Consider the following 15,892-nt stretch of genomic DNA (forward strand, 5'->3'; position numbering starts at 1 on the left):
ACTCTAGCCCAGACAACAGAGCAAGACTCTGTCTCAAAAAAAAAAAAAAGAATTGAAACAACAACACTGTGGTTGGCTATTAACTGCCCATTATTGGTATATATTAATAGACATGCACTTGTGTGATTAGATATTTGAATGTAAAAATAACAATAAGTAGTAATTTTCAAATGAAATAACATTTAACATTTTATAATATTATACATATGTGTGTGAGTGTGTGTGTGTATACACACCAATGTTTTAAACTTTTTTCATATACCTTTGAGATTATGTCCATAAGCTTGAATGTCAAAGCTGCCACTTAAAGGTGGAGATGCTGCTTGAATTCTTTGAATACGAATTTTTGACTTCCCTGGCCAATTATTTCCTCTGTAAACAGACTCATTCTCAGTCTCGTGTGTGATTATCTAATTTCCAAAATAAATATTGATAAAATGATTAAACTTAACAACGGCTAGCATGACTTTTATTTCACCATGGTACAATCTGTGACATGACATAAATGAGCCTCATGTATTCAGGATTCTTCAGAACATTAAAGAGAGTCACATAAATCAACACAAGCCATACCTACATAGCTGCAATAATGAGGCCAAAGTCAACTCAGTGATCTGTGCAGCAATCAGCTGGAACTGCGGTAATACCTCATTAATTCAGAATGCACCCTCCATCACTCAAGGAATAAATATTTATAGAGCAGGAACTCTGTTTGAGGCACAGTGCTAATCACTATAGGGAGCATGAGATGTAGTCTTGGCTATCAAAAAACTAAAATGTTTTTAAAGAAAATACTATATGGAGACTTGAAAACTTAATCAAAAATTTAAGAAAGTATATGGTCAATGCAATGATGTAGACTCAAAAAATATACTTGTTTAATGTTTTTTTTAATTTATTTTTTATTTCAGAATATTTTAATGTTCAGTTGCCAAAAAATTGACCAAAGTAACACGTGCTATATAAATTCATAGATTGTAACTCTAATAGTGAAAATTATATTCTCCTGCTTCTGATCCCTCATAGTTATCTGTTAATCTTCTAGAATTTAAAATGATAAGCCATCTAGCCCACAGAAATAAGCAAATATAAGTGCCAACAGACATATGCAAGAATGAATAGTAGCTTTTATTCATAATAGCCCTGAATTGGAAATAATGAAAAATCTGTCAACAGAATGAATAAATTATGGTGTATGCATACCACAGAAAACTGTACAGCAATGAAAAAGAACGGACTACAGCACATGCAATATGAATCTCGCAATGTTGAAAGAAAGAAGCTAGATACAAAAAAGTGCACACTGTATGATTCCATTGATATAAAGCTTAAGAACAGGCAAAAGTTATTAATGGTGGTAGAAGTCAAAATAGCAGTTATCTGGGGGTTTAGGAGCAAACAGTTTGATGCCAAGGAGGAGGCACGAGGAAGGCTCTTGGGAAGCCAAAGATTTCCATTATCTTGATCTGGGTGGTAATTACATGGACGTCTTTACTTTGTAAAAATTCATTGAGTTCAGTAAGGCTGGAGGATACAAAATCAACACTCAAAAACCAATCATATTTCGACATACAAAAAATGAGCACGCAGAAACTGAAATTAAAAACATAAGATCATGTACAACTGCTTCAAAGAAAATAAAATCTTTATGTATAACTCTAACAAAACATGAGCCAGATCTGACCTGAAAATTTCAAAATGCTGATAAAAATAATCAAAGAAGACCTAACTATGCTGATAGAAGAAAGCACAAGAAGACAAATAAATGGAGAGATATATCGTGTGCATGGACTGGAAAATTCAACATAATAATGGTGTCAATTCTCTCTAAAACAATCTATAGCTTTAATGCAACTGTTCTCAAAATATCAGCGAGGTTTATTGTAGACATAAACAAGCTTATTCTAACATTTACATGGAAAGACACAGGACCTAGAATAGCTAAAACAGTTTTATACAAGAAAGCTAAAATGAGAGGAATTGCTCTAGCCAATGTTAATTAAGGTTTATTGTACAGCTACAGTAGTCAAGAGAGTGTGGTATTGGTGGAAGGCCTACACATGGAGTTACGGGACAGAATAGGAGGGCCAGAAATATACCCACACAAATATGTCCAACTGATTTTTGACAAAGGTGAGTAGGTAAGTAAACGGAGGAAAGAAAGCCTTTTCATTAAATTGTCCTGGAGCAATTGGAGCCATAAGCAAACAAATGAACCTCTATCTAAAACCACACCTTATATAAAAATTGACTCAAAATGGATCATGGTCTTAAATGTAAAATGTAAATCTATTATATTTTTAGGAAAATAATAGAAAAATTCTCAGGACCAAGGGCTGAGTTCTTAGACTTAAAACCAAAAGCACCAATCAAAAAGGAAAAAATTGAATAATTGGGGCTTATCAAAATTAAAAATTTTTGGTCTGTGAAAGACATTACAAAAATAATGAAAAGGCAAGGCACAGTCTGGGAGGAAATACTTGCCAACTACATATGTGACATAAGACTCATACTAGACATTTCACAGAAAAAGATACATGGGTGGCAAATTAGCCCATGGAAAGATGTTCAACATTATTAGCCATTAGGGAATGCAAATTAAAATGAAAATAAGCTATCACTACATACCCAGTCAAAAGGGCTAAAATTAAAAATAGGGAAATCACCAAATACTAGCAAGACTGTGCAGAAACTGGATCACTCTTACATTCCTGGTGGGAACATAAAATGGTGCAACCACTTTGGAAAAGAATATGGAGGTTCTTTAAAAACTATACATGTATTTACCATATGACCCTATAATTGCACTGTTGAACATTAAACCAGGAAAAATGAAAACTTACACCACAAAAATCCTACAGATGAATATTAGAGCAGCTTTATTCGTAACAGCCAAAACCAAGAAACCACTCAAATATCCTTCAGTGGGTAAGTGGTTAAATAAACTGTGGTACATCCACAACATTGAACACTACTCAGCCATCAAAATGAAACTTTTGATGCATACAACAACTTGGATGGATCTCAAGGGAATCATGCTGAGTGAAAAAAGACAATCTCAGAAGGCTATATACTTGTATGAGTATATAAAGTCTGATTCCATTTATATAACATTGTTGACATGATAAAATTATAGAGACAGAATAGATTAATGGATACCATATATAAGCGAGTTTGGGAGGAAGGGAATGAAGCAGGTGGTTGTGGCAACTGTGGCTATAGAGGGGTAGCACAAGAGACGCTTGTGATGGAATTGTTCCGGTCGTGACCAGATGAATCTACATAAGTGATAAAATTATGTAAGAACTACGCACACATACACACATGCAAACGACTGCATGTCAAACTGGTAAGATCAGAATAAAGTTAGTGGATTTTATCAGTGTCAATTTCCTGGTTATGATATTATGCTATATTACACAAGAAGTTATCATTGGAGAAAATGAGTGAGGAATATAGGAATATCTCTGTATCATTTCTTACAACTGTGTGTGAATCTACAATTATCTCAATGAGAAAGTTTTTAAAACAATATATACATATGCATATATCTTTCATTTGAATTTTTAAAAGGTCACAAAAATATAAATTCCATATTCTCCAATTTAACCTTAAATAAATAATTAAAGATATAGGTTAAAATTACCAATTATTAGTTTAGAGAGAAATCTTGAAAAATGGGAGACTGTTGACATCAATGCCTTGAGAACCAAAAGCTCTGAGTTAGTTATTACATTTTGTAATAGAGCTAAAATACTAGAAAACATTTACAGGGTATTTATCTAAGGATATTCAATTTATTATGCTTGTTTTTGATTTGTGTTAGGAAATTATATTAACTCACTGAATATTTTCATAAGAAATTAAATTGAAAAGTGTTCATTATATTTGTAGTATTTAACACTAATCTTATTATAAATGTACAAAAGTTCAGATCCTTTTGGAATTATGAAAAAACACCTGTTTCTTCCTTGTATAAATTTTGATACATGCAAAAATAAATAGTGTTTATAACAGAAACAATTTTAAAACATAATGCAGAATCTAAACTTTCTTTCAATAATTGCTGTTCAAAAATCTTTATTGGAAGAGCACACAACTTTTTCTTTAAAGTCAACAAAGAAAACTTGACTTAAATCTGACTAACTTTGGTTTTTAAGGGTATTTCTCCCTTTATTTTCCCCCATAGATACATTTCTTGAAGAATTTCTTAATGCTTAAAGTCAATTTTCATGCTCAATTTCAACAAGCCTCTAAATCTTCATGTATTCTTAGAATAGTTTTCTTGTTCTATTAAAAGATTCAATCTGTATAGTAGCTATTTTAAAAAATTTACAAGAAACTTTAGTACATCAAAACTCATGTTCATTAAGTTGAAAATAATAACTTGCAAAATCTAGGCTTACCTGCCCAAAGCTCACAGCAATCATGGGTATATTATGACTGCAATTATATGAAGTCATGGTAACAGAATATTGGTTCATTATAGCTGATCCATTTGTTTTGGTCTGATTCACCTGAAAGTGCTTTAAAAATATTCCTTTATTTGCTAATGCAGGAAGCCTTCTCTTTGGCATTTCTAAAGAATATAAATAAAGTAAATGGGAGATAAAATTGCATAGCTTCTGTTGCTAAAAATAAAATCATCAAATAATATCAACATGCCACGGAATAAAGTATTCAAATTCAAATTTTAGAAAGAGACCTTAAGTAGTTTGTAAAGCCAGATTAATTTTCACTTCTAGATTATAAAGCTTTAATGTCCTTTGACATGTGAACCCATCAAACAGAACCAAATATTTAAAAGTCTCCAAACCCTGGGTCCCACCTAGCAGCCTTCTGTGGGTCAGTGGGCTTTGTTCTGTTCTTGGTTCCCTGAATGTGGTGCTCAGTAGGATGCATACTTCATGAGGGCAAGACAAGGATAGTCACGTTCACTGTTCTTTCCTTAGTACTTGACATAGTGCCTAACACATAGGAGGCACTAAATGAATGTTGTTTAATGAACTACAACATTTATCTCAGCAAAATCTAGTCATCTTATATATGTGTTCCTCCAATCATAATGGAGGTCTGGGGACAGCAGATTCAAAAGGAGTTACTATAAAGTCGTAACTACTGTTTTGTCACTTGACTCATTGCCTTGCACTTGAAAACAGTTCCAAAGGAAAGGATTCCAACATTCCTCCAAAAATGGGAAAAGTCACTTTTTAAGGTGACTGTTTATGGTAGGTTGATTTTTTTAAAAGACTGTAGAGTTTAATTTTATTATTTTATTATCACATCTCAAATACATATGTCTATTAACAGGACTAGAAAAACAATGCTAAGACTATCAAAAATAAAGTTTTAATTTATAGTATTATTAATTATCACTCTTAAGTCTACCTTAAGTTTGAGGTCAATCTTACAAGACATATGAATGTCAATAGTTAGATTTTAGGAATAGATATCCCTCTTGGTAGCTGGTTTCTCAAAGATGAAGCAAGGCAAAATGAAAATGTTTGCCACAGTTTATTTATCCATGAACAAAATCCAGGATTATAAAGCTCATTCCTGCTATAGTTCACTAAGGATGAATTTATCCTTAGAATAATTACCTTGCCATATTAATTAAAAATAAAATTAAATCATAATATTATTGATATGAAAGAATGCCTCAATATTTATAGATTAATTTTTCTATCTACACTATAGAATATAAAAATAATTTCCATGGTAAGATTTTACTACAGATAATTTAGATTACAGTAGATATAAAATGATACAACATACCATCCAATGTTGAAATTGTAGGTGTCTGTCCAATGTATACTATATCCACATAGAAGGACTGTGATTCTGATGCTTTCTGTAGACTAATTCTTTGAAGAGAAAAATTTGTCCCAGTGTATTTGGTTTGTATGAGATCCAGAAGATCTATGCAAGTATAGGTCCAGCTGAAATATGATTGAATAATATGTTATCTAGATCAGTTATAATGTTTAATGTAAACAAATATACTATAAAAAGCATTAAAAATTTAAAGAGTAAAAGGATTTTTTCTCCCACAAGCATAATTTATTAGCACAGAAAAGCAGCCATAACAGGGCACCAAATGCAGAAACTTACATTGGCAGTAGGAGATCTAATGTTGCATACATATATAGCTTGTCTTCTATTTGTAGGCTTGGCAGTAGCCATAGCAATGTAAAACAACATTCTGTAATAACAGGTAAGGAAACTAAAGGGTACGCACATTGGTGTAGAGCACATTAACAAAAACAAGACACAAGAATAGAACAAACTATTTTAGTAAAAAATGCCATGGACAGAACAGTAAATTCAGTCCAATCCTAAGAGGCAAAACCAGAACCTGATATTATTTCTAGAAGAGCTCACTGGAGTAGCATTGCCCATTATTCTATGTGCCAAAAAGATGCTAAGTTATTTACAGATATAAATGGTTGCATAGTACCTTTGAAATATATAACTTAGATTCAGATTTTCCATTAAATATTAACTGCATTGGAATCTCTCAAATTACAATTAAGCATTTCAGCTGTGAGAGTTTGGAACAAAGAGGTAAATACTGCCATCCAAGTAATTAAATATAGTTTAACAATAATCTTTACATCAGCTACCACTATAGTTATTAACTGACTAGTTTGTTTGGGCACCTTCTAGTCTCACTTTCTTCCTGGTTCATAAACGTATCATGGGATCCAGCTCTAGCTTATCAAAGCTTAGACTGCACATACCAGTTTTAGATAATTGTATACAGAACTATATTATGTTAAAGTACTCTTTAAATTGAAAAAGTACTTAGGGCCTCTAAGTAGAATTCCACTATTGATTATATAATTCTAAAGTTTTAAAAACCACAATTTAGAAAATTTGATATGCTGAACAGGACCCTTATGAGAAAAAAGGAGATGACAAGTGACATCAAAACAACTGAGCTGCATATTGTGCCTTTGTGACTAGATAATTCCATTTTTGAAAAGAAAAGCAGCCTACATTTTAGATTTTGAAACATGATTTATAACTACAAATATCACTGTTTTGGGGAAGGTTATAGAACAATTCTTAAGAAAAAATGGCACCTTTAAAATTAACACTGTACTGAAAAAACTAACACTAACATATCTATGTGATCTAGGCAGACTGTCTGACCTACATAAAAGAAGATCTAGAAATATCTGCTAGAAGCAAAAGCATTTACTTTGCCTTGACTGGTAATGGTTTTAACGAGAAAACCCTATTCTTTTTAAAAATCATGCTATTCTTTTTTAAAGGTCTTGTAACATTTAGGACAAAGAAAATCCATCAGCTCCATTAAATGCAGTGCATGTTGAAATTACTTCACAGCAGATAAATCATAGGCTAAAATTAGAGACCTATTTGATGACATTGTAAGTGATGGCTTGACTAACATGGAAGTGCTGGGATCTGTAAAATGTTCCAAAATCCTGTAGCAGTGAAAGCGGGAAATACACAAGGATGGTGGGCATCAAAGCTAAAGTTTTGATTTCACTGTTCAATTTGAACATGCAGCACTGTTGTAGCAAAGTTACTTTCAGATGTCCCTTCAAGAAGAACTTTTGCTTCATAATGATCCACCATAAGATTACTCATGATTTGAAGTAAATTGGGCATGAAGCATTGGTATATAATCATTCTTTTTATAGACTTTTCATGCTCTTTGCCAACTAACATGAGTGGGGCTCCCTTGATCCCTGGCATTGCATCTGCCCATCTGACTGCCAACAGAGCGTAGTTGTGGCTCTTCTGAGTCAATGATTACTCTGTGAAATTGCAGAATTGTCCCCACTCATTTCGTTCATTCCAGGAGCTAACTCTAAGAGTTACATTTTATATATTGGATTAAACTGTATAGTGGCCTCAAAGGAATATATTTATGCATTGGGAGAATCAAAAACTTTTTCAATGCAAATATCTCTCTTGTAACACCAATAAATGAAAAAACATTCTGTGTTCATGGATTGAAAGAATTAAGATTGTTAAAATATTCATATTGCCCAAAGCAAACTACAGTTTAATGCAATCCCTATCAAAATACCAATGAAATTCTTCACAGAAATAGAAAAAAAACAATCCTAAAATCCACATGAAAATGCAGAAGACCCAGATAGCAAAAGCAATCTGGAGTACAAAGAACAAAGCTGGAGGCATCACACTACCTCGCTTCACAATATACTACAAGGCTATAGTAACCAAAACAGTACGGCACTGGCATAAAAACAGACACATAGACCAATGGAACAGGGCAATGATGTGCCCTCATCTGCCCCCACAAAACCAAAAAAAGTCCAAGAAATAGATTTGTTTTATCTTTATAGTTTATATACTATAGTATAAATGATGTTTTCAAATTTATGGTGTAACTTACTTGTTTCCATCAGCAAAGTTATATATAAATCGTTTATCAGTGCTCCTAGTAATCTTGCCATTGTCTTGGTACTTGAATTTTACACCAATATAATTTGTCAGAAATCCTTTGTATGCTAAGCATAACTACATAAAAAACATGAAAAAAAAATCAGTAACAATATTTTATCATTAAATTGTTTTGTAACAATTCAAATTAATTCAATCCAATTCAACATATATTTATTGAGTATTTTTCATATAAAATGTACCAGATCACGGAGAAAGGAATGACTAATTTCAGTCAGTTGGCTGAAGAAGAATAGGGGAAGGTTTTATAGAGGAGGAAGGGAAGTGACCTTACAATTAGTAATTAATTCTTTTCTTTTTTCTTTATTTCAGCATATTACAGGGGTACAAATGTTTAGGTTACATATATTGCTTTTGCCCCACCTGAGTCAGAGCTTCAACTGTGTCCATCCCCCAGACATTACACACCACATCCATCAGGTGTGAATGTACCCATCCCCTCCTCCCCCCTCCCACCTGCCCGACACCCGATGAATTAATTAATTCTTTATTGTTTTCTTAGATATGATTTCCTTTAAAAACGGAAACAATTCACTACCTGTGGAGATAAGCTATGTACTAACTCTAACTAAAGTTTAAAAGTCCATTCCATGTAGGGAAAGAAGAGAAGTAAACATTGAGGCAGATTAATTGGGATGTGAATGCAGTTGAGCATTTAGAGATAGAGATCAATGTTACTGTAAAATAGCAATTAAAATACCAATTTTAATGGTCCACACCTCCTTAAGCATGCCAAATATATTAAGAACTCAAACTTTAGAACATTTTCTACAAGTTGAGAATTTTAAAACCAGAGAAATCGTGAATCTAGCTAGTCTTACATACCCATACTAAAACTGCCATCTCCTCCTCAGAATTTTGTTTCACTTTTCTCCTATCACTCTATGATGGCTATCCATTTTTGTTTCTTTTTAATTAATAAAGAAAAATGGAGGTGCTTATACATTTTTAATTGTTTTGGTATTCAAACTTGTGTGTAAATGATTTTTTTCTGAGATTATGAGATAAACAATGCATGATACATGGTGCTATATTTATACTTTTTCTTTCTTTCTTTCTTTCTTTCTTTCTTTCTTTCTTTCTTTCTTTCTTTCTTTTTTTTTTTGAGAATCACCAGAAGAGGAAATCTCAAGCAGTCAGAAGGTAAACTGCAATGCCTGTCCAACATGACATGATTTCACATGGCAAGTGCTTTTCCTTGTCTTAAAATTTCATGAAATTTTATTACCAAGGTATTTTCCAGATTCAATTAGCATATCATTTTGTTGAGTTTACCTGATTATAAGGAAATAATAAAATGTCTCCATATGGTAGTCTGTTTGGCTTAACATCTGCTGAATCAAAAAGAACAGCTGGGTTTTTCAAGGAATAACGACCACAGTAAGCATCGGTTTCAGCTGTCTTCTGCCCTCTATTAATATTATTCTAGAGAAACAATAATATTTCAAATGAAAACATGATTTGATGTCCTGCTTTTTCGCCAACATCTCCACCCAAGTCATTCAAGGTCCAGCGCGGATCCTGTTGTTTCCCAGATGACTTTAACTTAAAATATTTTCTCCTTCCTCTGAAATTCTAAAGCTCTCAATCAGATTTATAATATTATTATTTAACAATCCCTTATACATGTACTTAACTATTAATATTTCCAAAGTCTTATGTTTCTCCTTACACTATAAACTCCTTAAGGATATTTATTCATTCCTTCCCTAAATGTTCATTCTGTGTTTACCACATATCGGGTTTTTGTGTGTTTGTTTTTTGTCTAATCTTCAGGATTCAAGTGGTGAAGAACACTATCCACATACACAGGGGCCCAGCTGGGACAAAGAAACCAATGATTACAACACTAAGGCTGAAAGGAGGCATCTAACTCACATAAAAGCATCAAGAAAGGTAACTCAGAGGAAGTGATGAATGTTTTTAAAGTCTTTCAAGATAAATGGGAGTTGTTCAAATGGGAAAAAAGGGCCAATGGGCTTCAGAGAGAGGATAAAATATGTGCAAAAAAGCAGAGGAGTGAGAAAGCCTGGTGCTAGAAAGGCAAATGATTGGGAAAGGTAAGATTAGGTGGGGCTTGGAAATGCATGTAGGGGTGATGATGAGAGATGAAGTAGGAAAGGAGTAGGATGTAAATTACTTGTGCAATCCTTGTGATTGCTACTACCACATTCAGAATAGGAGAACCCAGATACACATATATTTATGAAAATAAGTTGGAAAGGTCGCCCATTAAATGGAAAGATTTTTTTTCTCACTAATAAATCTGTTCATGTAAAATATCATGAGATACATATTTTTACAGATTTACATTTGTTTCTAGATCATTGATCTAAATTAGATAACCGGACTATATATTTCTTATTCTTACAATATTCACTTGAAAATGGTAAATATTTGGCTTCCTCAAGTCTTCAAAATGAGAATTAGAAAGTGTGTATTTAATGTTTTTTCCTTTATTGTGTATCAAAGAAAAATCTTTATATCTCATTAAGAAAGAAATAATGACTAGGCATCACTAATTAACCACAGGGTGATCTCAAAAACCAAAGGAAGCAATTTACTGTATAATGCTTCTCCACAAATTGTATTCTCTGAAGCCAATAAGGAAAAATATACCCTGCATCCATGTGAGGAAAACAAACAAAACAAACAAAACACCCTGTAGATCTTACATCTTCCCATCTTCCCTACTCTCTATTGACCAAGAAAATTCATGTGTGGTGGAAAAATTGCTTTCACAAATCAATCCTTTTACAGTACAAGAAGATGCTAGAACAGGCCTTACCAATAAACATATAACAAATTATTTTTGCAATTTGACTTTAAATGATAAAATAAGTAATGCTAGTTCAAAAAAGAAATCATAAATTTCCCAATATTTGTATGAATTCTTATTTGGTCAGTTTCACATTTCATTGAATATTCCATACCAGGTTAAAATCAGTTTCATAGTCTCTGAAGTATTTCACAACAAATCCTTCTTCAAAATTTGCAATTTCTGGTGGACACTTAGTGCTAACCATTTCTTCCACTGCTACCTGAAACTAAATTCACAATACGCACTTTAGTAACTTTTTTTCATGAAGAGTTAGAATAGTAGTAATTCTACTACTAATTCTAATTAGTTTTAATATCGCATTTTTATAAGATAATTCCCATATTTTAGCCACAATCATGAGATCATTTCCTAAATAATTTTAAATTAACGTGTGATAAATTTTAGTGTGAAATGAGTTTTCAAGAAGTTTATTTTAGCAATATTTATATCCAATTGGCTAATATTAGCTTACTTAGTTATTACATAAATTAGACATATTTGCTTAGCATTTTTTTAAAGAGAGCAATGAAGCAAACCTAACTTAATTAGTACCCAATTAAACAGAGTCCAAATAAGTAATTTTTTCAACTAACTCAAAATTAACTGAGAAAGAACTACATACTATTCTGTTTTTCATAAGAAAGAACTACATACTATTCTGTTTTTCATAAGAAAAGATGCATATACTGTAAACCTGTATTTATGATTATTCCAAAAATAATAAATAATTCTGGATTATGCAGAAATTGGTAACCATTCATGAGTCTTCTATAACTTCCACATCTATTTCTCTGGCAAAGCACAGAAATAATTCTTTAGAATTAAGGGTTTGAGACAATATAAAATCTTTAATCATCAAATAAATATTAACTTAAACTCATTGTACAGGTAATTGTCAAAATCCAGTAACTCATAATTCTTTCTTTGTGAACAGCTGCCCCATACGGAGCTACATTAGGTCCCGTTGGCACAGATCTAAGAATTCCGCTTTCCTTCTCTGTCTTTATAATATTTCCTCCCTTCTCTCCTCACAATGGGTTGGCTCCAACTCACCATGTCAACCAGGAGAATGTATTGCTACTATTTCAAGTGTTCTTTATAAAAGATTGACACGTACATGGCTTTCTGTTTAATAAAATAATAAGACTTAAACTTACCAATACTTTATGGCTAAGCTATTACTTACACGTCTCTCAAGAAATTTCTGGCTTTTACATGATGACAAATTGGATTCTGAATGAAAATAATGTTAGGGTGGCTAGAGGGACACAGAACTTCTGCAAGCAGAGCAAGGCTTAAGGGCTTTAAAATGTCTTGTCTAGAAAAAGGGGTGGCTGTGTTAGACTGCCTCTGAGTCCTCTTTCAGACAAAAATGTCATGGTATATAAGTTGTGGTAAGTTGGTGAGGTTCTAAAAGATTTATAGTGATTTTTGGAAGTAATGTCTCTTTCCATCTGTCTACAAATGGCTGGCGAATGCTGTGAGAGGAGGCAGGGAAAATGCACAGCAGGATCATCCCTAGAGCGTACTTCAGCTTCTGATGACTGTGGGGTAAGAGGCTTAGAAGCAATCCCATCCCAATTCAGTGTGAATGTCTCCAAGCTGGGTTTTCCTTTGGTTTGTTCTGTAATATCCAGTGTGACATTGTTCCCTTCAAATACTTCATAACCAAGCAGATCAAAGTCTCCTGCAATGAAGGACAAAACAGAATTCTTAAAAATTAACTAATATAATACCAGTATAACAGACACTTAAGTTTAACCAAATTGGTTTTACATGGACTTCCATTATCACAACAGAAGAATGAATGGGAAAGATACAGATCCTCAAACTCGAGCAGATTTAGACATAGCAGAAATAGCAAAACAAAGTGCTGCCTGTTTAACGTGCTGTTTCTATGGCTTAAAAGAAAGTATTATAAGATAAACAGACGGATGTATTGGGACCATGAGGTAAAGATCAATGGACAGTAAGATGTTTCAAAAATTCTTTTAGTTTTGTGCCAATACCATTATTTTAGTGCAAATGGCTCTATGTTCCTATTTTCTTTAGACCTCAATAGGGCACAAAGCTGAATTTCTGGAAATATCCCAAGCCTGTGAGGCTTGTTCATACAATGTCACTTTGGGAAAAAAAGACCATGTCCTCAGATGTCTGTCCTCTATGGAAGGATGCTTTACCAGTGGAATCCTGTCGGCCTTTTCTGTTGGGTAAAGTCTTAGAATTTGACCAGTTATGACTTGTGTACCATATTTCTCTGCTAAAGCCTTAAAATTTCTCTCTGATCTAAAAATAAATCAACAAAGATAACCATATCTTCATTTACATAGTATTTTCCCAATCTAACTTTTGAAAAATTTTTAGAATTAAATTCATGTTAAACAAAATTCTTCATCCTCCATTCAGCAATAAAATTAATGATTTCATAAAATGAGATATAAATATAGAAGTAACAGTTTACTTACATGAATTGAAAAATAATGATTGCCCCAAGAAAAGGAAGGACACGCGTGAGCGCATACACACACACACACACACACACACACACACACACACTCAGGGACCTACTTCATGGGCTAGATACACCAAACAGCCAAATTGGTTGCCAAATTGACTTTAAGGCAGAATGTCTATCTCAATATTTCTAAAAGTGTTTTGAAAAAAGCATTAATAAGAGATTAATAGCTAATACTTGAAAAAAAATAGATGAGGAAATCAAATAAGTTTGCATTAAACACAGGTAAATTTTTTTTTTAACTGCAGGATTCCTTGGGGATTTTAATACTCTAATGAGCTCTGTCAATCTTCAAGGAGGAACCATAGTGTGCAGTGTTTCCCATGTGAATTTGACCACAGATTCCTTTCAACAGGCAAGACTTGGCCAGACAGTGTCTCCTGGACAATACTGATTTACTTAAATTTTATTTTCAGAATTAATATTTTCACTAATTTTTACTAATTCATAAAGTAAGCTATTATATTGAGAGTACATTTGTAATGCATATAGTACATTTCTCATGCACTGGAATTGCACATTCCTTGAAATACAGCTAAAATTTAAATTATCATCGAAAAAATAGTCATTTAATTTCTATCTCTCCTGACGTTAATCAAGGCTATGAATCCAATTCTTTTCCTCTGTCATTTTATAGAACTTTTACCTTTAACAGTGGAATTGCAGAGGATACAAATTTGTTTCCTAGAGAGGTGCAAAATGAAACACATGCTTACCTCTAGTTGATATAAATGTTATCGTGTAGATATAGCTCTGGGGATTCTGTGTTCTTGTTACTTGAACTGTATCTGGTTTTATAGACCAAAGGTCATTTAAGGCTGATTGTAGTAGGAAGTCAGAAGCATCAGCAGGCAGCAAGACTTTTGGATTAATTTAAAAAAAGAAAAAACAAAAATAAAAAAGTTGAATCTTTCTGGACCTACCACAGCCAACACTGATGGTTTGTATTTAAATTTTTTAAGCACCCATACTTTTTACTAAGTTATCACTTAGAGAAATTATGTTCTGAAATGGATTCAAGTTCAATAACTTTGACTATTTAATTGATTTGATCTCTTTAAAGACAGGGCTCATATTCTATTGTTTTAATATTACCATAGTATCAAGCATTGTATTTGGCAAAAAGTAAGCATGTATCAATATTGACTGATTAAAACAACAGAAATAGCAAAAATTATTTCTCAGAATTTATTATAAAATTTAGAAATGCAATGTTTATTAACTGATAAATTTGATCATAGATCTATCGCTTAGAGAAATTGAAAGACACATTTACTTCTCTGCAATGATGAATTTAATTCTTGTTTTCTTAACTTACGCCTGTAAGTCACAGGTATAAGTTAAATGCACAATCTTTATATGTATTTACATATATATTTACATTTACATATACAATGTATTTGTATTTGTACAATGTATTTGTAAATGTATTTATATTTACATATACATTTACAATTACTCTTATAATAGAAAATAATGGTATGTGCCAGAAAGTTCTTTGTATTGATGCCATTTTCTATGCCAGTCTGAAGGCTTTTCTTCATAATATATTTTTCTGCTTTTTTGTCTACCATATTATTAAAACTATATTTTCCAGACAGTAGAATTTGGCTAGAACAAATACTTCATGGCTACATCTACACATGAAGAGAAATAATATCTCCCTTATTATTTATAACTTACCAGTTTTTTCCACATTATAGATTAATCTGTATTGATAAAGTGAACATGAATTAGCTTCCACACATGGGCTGGTTATCTTGATCTTCTGAACTTCATTAATTGCATTAGTTGTTTCCCAGTTTTCCAATGTTATAACCTATTTTCCAATTTAAAAAGTCTTTAATATATGAAAAATACATTTTAAAACCCTAATAATTCAGCTATTCGATGCCTCTTTATTGCTCTATGATAATGATAAAATGATATTTTAATATATTTAAAAATTTATCTTATCAAGTAACAGCCTTTTTGGTTTATAATACAGATTCTCAAAGCCACAATTCAATAATAGTCCATGACCCCGTTCCACCAAAACAGTATCTTACTTAGTAAAATTAATAACCAAATAGAGCTCCTATGTTTGGACATTTACT

The 15,892-nt window shown here is 32.4% G+C and overlaps 1 protein-coding gene across 1 annotated transcript in view; it reads right to left on the minus strand.

The window, feature by feature from the left end:
- Positions 1 to 15,892, minus strand: part of PKHD1L1 (polycystic kidney and hepatic disease 1 (autosomal recessive)-like 1) — a 204,930-nt gene that overhangs the window by 145,057 nt on the left and 43,981 nt on the right. The window contains 9 exon segments of the mRNA XM_012645294.1: positions 263 to 410; positions 4,407 to 4,579; positions 5,776 to 5,939; positions 8,393 to 8,517; positions 9,736 to 9,885; positions 11,394 to 11,507; positions 12,811 to 12,968; positions 14,513 to 14,656; positions 15,480 to 15,615. Coding sequence (XP_012500748.1) covers positions 263 to 410; positions 4,407 to 4,579; positions 5,776 to 5,939; positions 8,393 to 8,517; positions 9,736 to 9,885; positions 11,394 to 11,507; positions 12,811 to 12,968; positions 14,513 to 14,656; positions 15,480 to 15,615 — 1,312 coding nt within the window.

The sequence above is a fragment of the Propithecus coquereli genome, unplaced genomic scaffold (assembly GCF_000956105.1).
Source record: "Propithecus coquereli isolate 6110/MARCELLA unplaced genomic scaffold, Pcoq_1.0 Scaffold23, whole genome shotgun sequence".
NCBI lineage: Eukaryota > Metazoa > Chordata > Mammalia > Primates > Indriidae > Propithecus > Propithecus coquereli.